Raw genomic sequence first — 11,004 nt, 5'->3', positions numbered from 1 at the left:
TAAATGGTAATGCAAGCCTCCTGCTGAACTCTATCTCTCTCTGTCTCTCTGTCTCTCTCTCTCTCTACGAGATAAGATTATCTTAACTTTGCAATGTTTTTGAGAAACTGCTGTGAAAACTGCTGTGCAATTCAACAGAATCTGAAAAACTCGGAAGTAAGCAGTTATTCAGCAGTTCAGTGGAAGTGAAGGGAAATCTGGGCAAGAGCACAAGTTCAGATAACAACTGCAGCTGTAATGAGTCCCGAGAAAAAGACACTTGAAGATAAAGAGCTTAAAAAAACGAAAGTGAAGCAGAACAATGCACACAGCTGTATGTATGTAGAATAATTTATTGCATGTCTTTATTATATTTGTCCGTAAAGCAACTGTAAGAGATTAAAAGCCGACTGCAATTTACACAATGTAAAAACGTGTCATCTGATACTCTGTTGTTATTTTTTTGTTTCCTTTTCCTTCATTATGGACATGATATTTACATTACAGTGAAAATACTGCACACGATTTACTGTATTGCTTTAAAGGTTACCTTATTTTTTTTTTTCTTTTCATTACAAAATAAGCCAAGTTTTTCCAGAGAGAAAATATCTAACACGGAACAGAAAATTTTCGCCCCCCCACCTTTTCTATGTGCTGCTTTTTAACAAGTGATACAAATCCAAACATCAGTTTTTGTTCTTACTAGTGAACAGAACCTTAAAGTGAAATAAATTAGTTTGTTTTTTAAAAAATAAATTACCGTTATTGCAGATCAAAGCTGATACGACCCCACCTTCTCTGATTACGTGCGAGAACCAACGATTTCACGTGATCATCATCCCATTGCAACGTAACGACGGCGTTTAAAAAATAATGTACAGAAAACGGAAAACTTATTATTAAAGGCTGCAAAGAGTAAGTCATTAATCACAGCTGTACAACATCAGACGTTTCTGCTGTGTTTTCTCTAAAACCATCTCCTGGAGGGTTTTGCAGATTGAGTAATTCTGGTCACGAGAAAAGCACTTATGTGCTGAGCACTAAAATGTCACACAATGTGCTACAAAAGCAAAAATTAACTGCAACAAATGGATTTGATTAAAATGCACGAGTTGTTTAATTTTTCCCCCATTTTTAATTTTTTTTTTTCTTCCCATAATTTGGTCTTTGCCAATTCCCAGCCAGCATCCAGCTCTTCAGGGCGGCGTAACACACTCGGAGCAAAGCGCTATCCACACACATGCCTATGAATGGCTAGCGTCGCTGTGATTGACAGGACAGAGAGAGAGTATGCCCCTCCCACACAGAGCGCACAGCCAACACTCAAAGTGGAATCTGGAGCATTAAATTTACAGATGTGTTGAGTAAAACAGGGCGTATTTTATAAAACATGAGCCACGTTTATCATATCAGTTATAATTCATACCACAAATCTACAATGAACATAAAACAAACTAATAAACATTTATATTTGATAAGAAAGAAACGTAAAATAATTAAATTCATTTAGAAATTAAAACAGTGATTTAATTTTTTAAAGAAATTTTTCATAATTTTTGTTGCTTATGTCTCGTTCATCTAACGGTGTAGGGATTTATGTGTATATGTGATGCAGTCTCTCTTCAGCCAATCACATGTCTGATGTGTGTACTGCTTAATGAATATTCATGACCTTGGAGTCACGACGGAGTCAAAAATGAGGCAAAGTAGCAAAAAAAATTTCAAAACAAATAACAAATATTATATCAAAGCAAAACTATGAAACTTTTCTGATGACCAAATGACATTTAAATTCATGTTTTTTTTTTCTTTCTGTTTTCAGAAGTTTATTCCCTGAAGTTTTTTTCGTGTGCTTGATTGTTAAAAACATTTCAACCCTTAAGGATTGTTCGGTTCTCCCTCCGACAGAAACCATTCAAGTTTCCATGTAGGGTTCCAAGTAGAATCTTTTTTTTTAGAAGCTAAAAACCCTCAATTATCCAATGAACTCTTAAAGAACCCATGAAGAACGCTTTTTTCCTAAGTGTGTGTTTTAACAGGGTAAGTGTAAACTCCAAATTATTAGCAATTTAAATTTTTTTTTCTTCTGTAGACCTAGAACCTGTCAGGGGTTTAACATTTAACTTCTTGGTACTTGGTGCACTCTTTGAGGGTTCAGAGCTCCGTTCTGCTTGGAACCATTTTGTTACAGGGAAACATTAAGTGTAAATCTGTGGTATGAATGATAAATAATGAATGACAGGATATGGTGGAAAATAACAAACGACTCGTGTTTATAAAACATGCACCCTTTTAATGTTTTCATCAAACCCACTGCTCATCTGTTGGTTTTTTTTCTTCTTTTCAGATGCATGTTTAGTCAAATACATTTACTTCGGCAGGTTGCAGTTTGAGTTTTGTCCTGGAAATAGGTATGTCTGTCCAATTATCCGTTTCCTTCCTCCAAATCACGTACAGCTCGTTGGATCAGTTCCAAAACCCAAATGACTTGATTCAAGTATGTGAAATAATAAAAAAAAAAAAAAAAAAAAGAAGAGCGAAACTGAAGTCGAGCCGAGTGCTAAGACTCGAGTATGTTAAAACACAGAACTGTGTGATGATGAAAGCCCGGATTTGAATATCTTGGTGAAGTGGGATTTGTTGCAGTCGCATCCACCATTACTGGGGAGTAAGTTTGCCTTTTTGAGTTTTCCTGACCACGTGGCCGGGGGGTTCACTTTCACTTACAGTCTCCAAAAAAAAAAAATAAAAATAATAATAATTTGCTGCTTCTTGAAGTGCAAATGTGTGTTCAGTCAAAGTGAGAGAGTCGTCCAGGAGAGAGCACCGCTGGACAGACCCAGAGCTCATGGTACATTCCTCAGTGTTAAGACTGGTAAAACCAAGCGGGCATTCCCTCACCCACGTATTTATAAAAACAAACCCACTCTCCTCTTCATCCGCCTCCTCATCCTTTCTCAGATCAGTCACACAATCAATCACACAACACACACATCATGAATAATCCCACTCAATCACTCATGCAGGCATAACTCAGAACTCACTCATGCACACAGCACCATAGCAGAGAGAGAGAGAGAAAAAAAAAACAATAGCGCTTTGACCAAAAACAAAGATGTGCTTTGAAAGAGACGATCAATAACCCTACTGTTGTAGAAGAAAAAATGTTGCATTCAAGAATGTTCTTAAACAAAGAAGAGGCGCGGAACATGACAAAAGCCACCGCTGCGATGAACAAACAGAAACCAGAATGCAACCAATCTGACGTTCAGGTTTCAGCTGGTTCCTCAACAAACAAAAAGAAAAAAGAAAAGAAAAAGTGTCTCAGTCTATCTCCGTCTCCAGTTCCAGGTTTTCCTCAGGGTCTGGAGCAGGAATTTCAGTCTCGATCTTCTCTCTTGACCTTGAGGTTACATCGGGTTCAGAAACTTTTGCTGGTTCAGAATCGGGATGAGGTCCATCGTCTTTCCTGATCTCTCCTGAATCGGGATTGGGATAAGACCCGTGCTCTTCTGTGTCCTTTCTGTCCTCTGCGGTCTCTGGGTTGGGTGTCGTACGGGTGTCGGGGTCAGCGGGCGCGGCGTCATCCCGGGTGAAGTGACGCAGGCAGGGTGGGTCGGCTGGAGGCAGCAGGGTGAGCGAGTCGACGCTGAGCGAGTCGGTGTTGGTGTCTGACAGCAGGGAGATGGTGGGCTGGGCGGCGGGGGTCAGGCTCGGCGCCAGGGGTGCGGCCGGCGCTAAAACAGTTAGAGCAGGTCCGGTTAGAAACATGTGACCCGTACAACACATCAGTGCCCGCAGACATAGCAGTAACAAAACACTGCACTTCTTTCTTCCTTTTTTTATTTTTTAAAAGCACAAAAAAGGTTTTTCTGGATTAAACCGTGATCCCACTATTTGTATTTATTCCTACAGATGAATTCATCTGACTCTTTTTTCCCTGGAAATGTCATTTTCCAAGAAGAGGGAGGTATTTAAGAGGTAAATTAGTCACTGGTTTCTGGTGGAAGTTTGTTACGGAAAATATTTCACATGACAATTTATATAGAAATGAGCTTAAAATATTCTCAGAGAAGCGTTAGTTAAGCGTTATGACATGACAGGAAGCAAGTTACTTTTTTTTCTCCTTTACTTGAAATCAAATATATCCAACTTTCCAACTACATTTAAATTAAAACCCATGCAAGCGGTTAACACACTGTTAAAGTGGTGGTGCAGCTAAAAAATAAAATAGGGGGGAAAAAAAATCAGCCAAGACATTCTCATAAACCGCACAATACGTCACTAATGAAACGTATTATCTTTTAAATCATTTCTAATGTACAACTTCATCTTTAAACTTTAGGCCACGCCTCCTACTGGAATATAATCATGATGTACTGAAGAAGAACGTAATGCATCTTAGAGATAAGACTGTTATCTGTCTGTTATATCTCTGACATTATTTCCTTTTGTCACTGTATATAGATGTCATAAGTACTATATGAATAGGATTCGTTTAAAAAAAAAAAAAAAATACCGTAAACTCCCACAGATATTCTGGTAATAATTATATTACCCCACCTCCACATGTATAAATAATCCAGTCTGAATAGGGCTAAACAGCAGCAGAAGCCACATGAGAGACGAGTGTGCACGATGCTTTACCAGTTAGCTACATTAGGTTGTTAATTTCAGATATTAACACGTCTTGGCTGATCGTCTACATGGACTAAATTAATATTCAGGGTAAAACAGTGCCCAAGGAAGACACTGGTTCTTGTTAACTAATGAGAAACTTTGTAGTGCATTATCGTGTATGTGTGTTCTGGGAAATCTCTCATCCTCGTGTTATGCTATTTCCTTTAATTGTGAACGGGTCACACACAAATTCCAGTCACAATGATGATTTACTTTATAATCTGAGAGGAAACGAGAGTCTGTTAGTTTTGATTTATTTTGCATCACCACAGGCAAATTGAGGAAGTCAACAAGTTGTTAGTGCGCACGCTGTTGAGGGGCTGAGGTAGCAAGCGACACGCTGACGTGCCTGGATGTGGAGGTCTAAACCCACTCTCCGGCATCATCCGGGAGAGAAAACGTACACCTCCGGCCCTCGCTTCCAGACCTGACTAGAGGAGAACAGAGGGGGACACGTCACAGGGATGGGGAAGAATGAAATCATAAACCAGAAGTGAAACCTAGAGGAAGAGAAATCAGAATATACACTACGTGCTCAAAAATATGTGGACAACACTCATGTGCGCTTGTTGAAGATCTCATTCCAGATTTATTCCCCCCTTTGCTGTTATAATAACTTTCACTCTTCTGTGAAGGCTTTCCATGAGATTTTGGAGTTCTTCCACTCCAACCTTCACACCCCATGTCTTCATGGAGCTCGCTTTGTGCACAGGAGCATTGTCATGCTGGAACAGGTTTGAGCCTCTTAGTTCCAGTGAAGGGAAATTGTAAAGCTACAGCATACAAACACATTCTGTGTGCTTCAGACTTTGCAGCACCACTTAGGGGAAGAACCACATAGGTTTGATGGTCAGGTGTCCACATATTTTTGGCCACATGGTGTAGGTTTAGCATGCAAAGTTACCATGCAAAAATAAAATCAGCTCTGTTGTGGTGCACCATTGTAGCACCTTCGCTGCATTTCTGTGAACTCATCTTCTGAGACAGCTTCCAGAGAAACCAGGCTGAGGAGGAGGACCTTAGAACTTCACCTAAAGGTCACTCTGCTTTTGTTATGCCTAACCGTCAAGTCTACACAAAGGCTTAAAAGAAAGATTACCAACGAAATAAAACACCAGACGTGTGAATTAGTCAAACGCCTCCGGTTCAGAGACTGAAATCGAGTAGGAGATGTCACAGAACACAGAAGCCACAACACACTGCCTTATCTCTTCAAACGTCTTCTCCTGGGTTTCTGCGGTGTCAAGATGCTCGAAGGTTTTCAGGTTTTTCCAAAACCACACACACACACACACACACACACACACACACTGGGACCCCGGTGTGGGAGGAGCAGATAATAAGCACCTTCAGGATGGGTTACACCAAACATTACCCTTTAACACTGTCTGAATAAATCTTCCTCTTTTTTAAATAAATAAATAAATAAAAAACTGTTTTTCCTATTTCGATATATGTTTAATAAAAAAAAAAACTTCTCATAGTTTGTGTAAATGTTAAACTATTTTAAATTTTATTTGTATGCACTTTGTATGTAATATTGTATTTTTTAGGCATTTATTTACAGTAAATACATATCTAATTCCACAATAAAATTACTATTTGTGTATTTATTTATTTGTAATACGTCATTACAACATTTCTATATATAAAGTACTCGTTTATACTGTTACACCCATTTAAATATAAAACTATTTGTTTAATTTTACGATGTTATTGATGTTGTCTGCTGTTATATTCCCACTTCTACAGAATATTTATTAATCCAGTCGCAACCAGTTTTAATCCTAGTTTAAAATGCTCAGAGTTGCATTTAAAGCATCATTTAAGTCCAGTAAATTTGGATCGATTTTAATTCTGTTAACACAAGCTGAACTCTGCGTCTCAATCCGCACTACCCTGAGGTCAAAGTCTGCACTCAGGTCTTTTCAGTCGCTGAAAAGAAAAAACATGCCATCTGATATCTTGTTGTAATAGCTGTGTTCTGTGGAATTCTTGGAAAGAGCTTGCACATCTGGAACACATTAATACCCCATATTCAAGAAAGGGCAGGCGCTTGGACATGCCTCGAAAAGGAAAACTGGCAAGAGGATCCTAAAGTCTGACAGATTAAGTGTGAAAATGTGCATGCGTTCAGACAGAGTTGAACAAACTGAAGCACAATCAAAAGCATCGGCGACTTCTGACACGATGAAGTTGAAATTAAAAATCACATCAGAGAAAAGATGAAAAATCTCCTCCCTAATTAGCAAAACATTAATATTTAATTTAACGATTTTTTTAAAAAGATTTTTTTAACAAATTAACATTACATCTAGGGGGCAAAATGATATTTTCAGGGATTTTAATTTCCTATTTTTTCTTATTAGAACTTTTCCCTGATGAATATGTTCTGTAAAAATAATAATAATAATAATAATAATAATAATAAAACCTAAATGTTTAACAATTTTGTTTTTAGTTTTAAAGACATAATGAGTATCAACAGAATGCCATCAAGTATTGTGATATTATATTTTTATATATTTTATATATACATATATATAAAATCAACATTTAATTAGAATATAGTATTAGTATTACATATAAAATTATAAATACACACACTTTATGCACATCTAAAATCTATTATATTACTACTAATATTATTAATTCACAAAAATGTTTATTTTTATTAGAAAACCTAATTTTTTTTCTTTTAATTTTACAATGTCATTAGTGTTGTGTATTACATCACTACTGTGACTAATTTTATTTCACTCATATAACTGCTGTATAGTTTATATATTAACACTGATGTATTTCCTTATTACGGCATTGTGCTCTGTGATTCTGTGACAATAAAGCTATCGTTTAAGACTTTAAGTATTTGAGCTTTAGCATGTGACCTGAGAGTTTGCAGACGGTTCTGTTTAATTTCATTCCTTTTAAAAAACAAAATGTAAATTTTGATAATGATATTGTAAATATTACGGGACATATATGGGACTGGAGTTGCACCTACCTGCACTCAGATTAAGTGAAATCTCACAAAGTCTTAGAGATTGTGAGAGGAAGCTTCACATGCCGCTTTGTACACACTGCACTGAGTTGTTTGCTCAGGAGGGCGTTCACATTGTGAATAGGAGTATTGTTTTAAAGTAATTTTTTGGCCACATCTTGTAGTGGCACAACAGTTCCAACTAACTGCGCTGAATCAGCCGCATGTGATCCGGAATGAAGTTTCCGTTTATGTGTTTGACGACAAAGAAAATAAATTAATCATTACATCTGGGTGAAATGTGCCAAAGCAATGTTTGTCTAACAGATCTGAGGGAGTGCAAATAGTCGCTGAGTGGCAGCTGAGGCAACTGATGCAAGAGGTTCGGGGTGTGTGTGTGTGTGTGTGTGTGTGTGTTACCTGACATGCTGTGTGTGTGTGTAGACACACCGCTGATGGTGTCGGAGTCGGAGTGAGCCGTGAAGCTGGAGCTGGAACTCGGGGAGGAACTGCGCTGCTGGGCCACATGGGCCACTGCGAAACCTGCACACACACACACACACACACACACACATCTTTTAACACATTTACACTGGTAATTCATCGGTAAGACTCAAACAAATTTTATACAATTGCAGTTAAATTTTAAACTCCTAAAGCTATACCAGCTATATATTTATAAATATAGGTGTAATATAGAAAATTATTTTATTAAATGCTGACATTCTTTCAGTTATTCCGTGCCGTTTCTTCTGAGACTAACCGCAGAGTTTCTACATGTTCTACACTCGCTTGCGAGCACGTTGGTCTCTTGCAGAAATTATTCAGCAGTAAAGATTACTAAACCTCAGTCAATTCTGCTGAATTTCCAAAGACACCAATAAGTCAATTGACCCATCTTCAGAACGGCAAAAATTACAAGAACTGCAACTTTTACGCTGATTCAAGTCTGTCCTTCGCTCGGCAGATTTTTATTTCTGTCTCGTGTCATTTTCAACTCAACAATTCAACGACTGTATTCATGCAATACAACAGTATTAACTATTTGATGTTACATTTGATGCTTCACTGCAGAAGTATTTAGTCTTTTTAAAAAATCATCTGAGGTTTTTAGATGCTTTTTTTGGTGTATTTTACAGTGATAACTTGTACTAGCGTACTCCAAACATTAGTGGAAAACCTTCCCAGAAGAGTGGAGATTATTATAACAGCAAAGCAGGAACGGAATCTGGAATGGGATCCGATGGCCAGGTGTCCACAAACATGAGCATGAGAGTGAAGCAGAGCGGTGTGACACTCGATATTCCGCTCTATACAAGTGACGCTCCACTCAATATTCTGCTCTGTACGAGTGACGCTCCGCTCAATATTCCGCTCTATACGAGTGACGCTCCGCTCAATATTCCTCTCTATGCGTGTGCTCTCCGCTCAATATTCCTCTCTATGCGTGTGCTCTCCGCTCAATGTTCCGCTCTATACGTGTGCACTCTGCTCAATATTCCGCTCTATACGTGACGCTCCGCTCAATATTCCGCTCTATACGTGTGCACTCTGCTCAATATTCCGCTCTATACGTGTGCACTCTGCTCAATATTCCGCTCTATGCGTGTGATGCTCCGCTCAGTACTCCACTCTGTATGTGTGCACTCCGCTCAATATTCTGCTCTATGCACATGACACTCCGCTCAATATTCCGCTCCATGCGTGTGACGCTCCGCTCAATATTCCGCGCTATGCGTGTGACGCTCTGCTCAATATTCCGCTCTATGCGTGTGACGCTCCGCTCAATATTCCGCTCTATGCGTGTGACGCTCCGCTCAATATTCCGCTCTATCCGTGACTCTGCTCAATATTCCGCTCTATGCGTGTGCGCTCCGCTCAATATTCCGCTCTATCCGTGACATTCCTCTCAATATTCCGCTCTATGTGTGTGCACTCCTCTCAATATTCCGCTCTATGCGTGACACTCCCCTCAATATTCCGCTCTATCCGTGACACTCCTCTCAATATTCCGCTCTATGCGTGACACCCCGCTCTATATTCTGCTCTATGCGTGACACTCCGCTCAATATTCCGCTCTATGCGTGTGCGCTCCGCTCAATATTCCGCTCTATCCGTGACATTCCTCTCAATATTCCGCTCTATGTGTGTGCACTCCTCTCAATATTCCGCTCTATGCGTGACACTCCACTCAATATTCCGCTCTATCCGTGACACTCCTCTCAATATTCCGCTCTATGCGTGACACCCCGCTCTATATTCCGCTCTATGCGTGACACTCCGCTCTATATTCCGCTCTATGCATGTGTGTGACGCTCCACTCAATATTCCGCTGTATATGAGTGTGCTCTCCACTCAATATTCCGCTCTATGCACATGACATTCCGCTCAATATTCCGCTCTATGCACATGACATTCCCGCTCAATATTCCGCTCTATGCACATGACATTCCCGCTCAATATTCCGCTCTATGCACATGACATTCTGTTCAATATTCCGCTCTATGCACATGACATTCTGCTCAATATTCCGCTCTATGCACATCACACTCCGCTCAATATTCCGCTCACGCTCACCAGCAAAACAAAGTTTGCTCAAATCCCGCTCCGACATGAACTTCCTCTAGCGTACTTGTTTCTGTTTGTAATACATTGCTTGACTAAATGCCTCAACTACAGTAGTAGAGATAATAATTATGATATTTATGGGTGACGCTCTGCCACAGGTTGTGCCTTTTATTAATTTATTTATGTTTATCTACGTTTACTTTATATTCGCGTAGCACGTCCTCGTGCCTTCCGGCAATTTGCGGCTTAAGATTCCAAAAATGAATCTTTGCTAACTCTCACAGTCTCTCCACACTCCCTTTCGATTTCTTCTCCGTCCTCGTTCTTCAGTTCGATTTTCACTGCGCGTTTATGTGTAACGTTCGCAACTTCATTAAAACGATGTTTGAATTCCATAAATTATATATTTGGAATTTTATAAATTCAGGCGGTCAAGGTTTGGGGCGGCGGAAAATTCATAATGGGCATTTGGGGTTGTTCGCTCGAAACGTTTGGGAACCCCTGCACTATATAACCTATCTTACTATACATAGTACAGGGTTTAGAAGAGAGCAGATTGTCAAACTAACCACACACACACACACACACGCACACACACACACGAAGGAAGAGGGGGATTTTTATTCATGCTGGTACTTTTTCTTGGTGATTTGGTGCTTGTGGTAAAAATGTGGTGTGTAATGATAAGAGTGATGACACTCCTCAGATGAATCAGTGTTTTATTTCTGTGTTAAGCCAAAAACCTGAGGACTTCCCTACACCAAACGAGTACGTCAATGAAAAAGAAAAGAAAAAAA

The 11,004-nt window shown here is 39.3% G+C and overlaps 1 protein-coding gene across 1 annotated transcript in view; it reads right to left on the bottom strand.

Moving 5' to 3' along the window:
* Positions 1 to 316: 316 nt before the first annotated feature.
* clec16a (C-type lectin domain containing 16A) overlaps positions 317 to 11,004 on the bottom strand; it is a 76,336-nt gene continuing 65,648 nt past the window's right edge. Inside the window, exons 19-21 of the mRNA XM_053239083.1 lie at positions 8,060 to 8,182; positions 5,009 to 5,086; positions 317 to 3,716 (exon numbers count right to left, since the gene is read on the bottom strand). Coding sequence (XP_053095058.1) covers positions 3,304 to 3,716; positions 5,009 to 5,086; positions 8,060 to 8,182 — 614 coding nt within the window. The 3' untranslated portion in view covers positions 317 to 3,303. The remainder of the gene's footprint in view (positions 3,717 to 5,008; positions 5,087 to 8,059; positions 8,183 to 11,004) is intronic.

The sequence above is a fragment of the Pangasianodon hypophthalmus genome, chromosome 13 (genome assembly GCF_027358585.1).
Source record: "Pangasianodon hypophthalmus isolate fPanHyp1 chromosome 13, fPanHyp1.pri, whole genome shotgun sequence".
NCBI classification, from domain to species: Eukaryota; Metazoa; Chordata; class Actinopteri; order Siluriformes; family Pangasiidae; genus Pangasianodon; species Pangasianodon hypophthalmus.
This window is presented reverse-complemented; position numbering and strand designations above follow the sequence as displayed.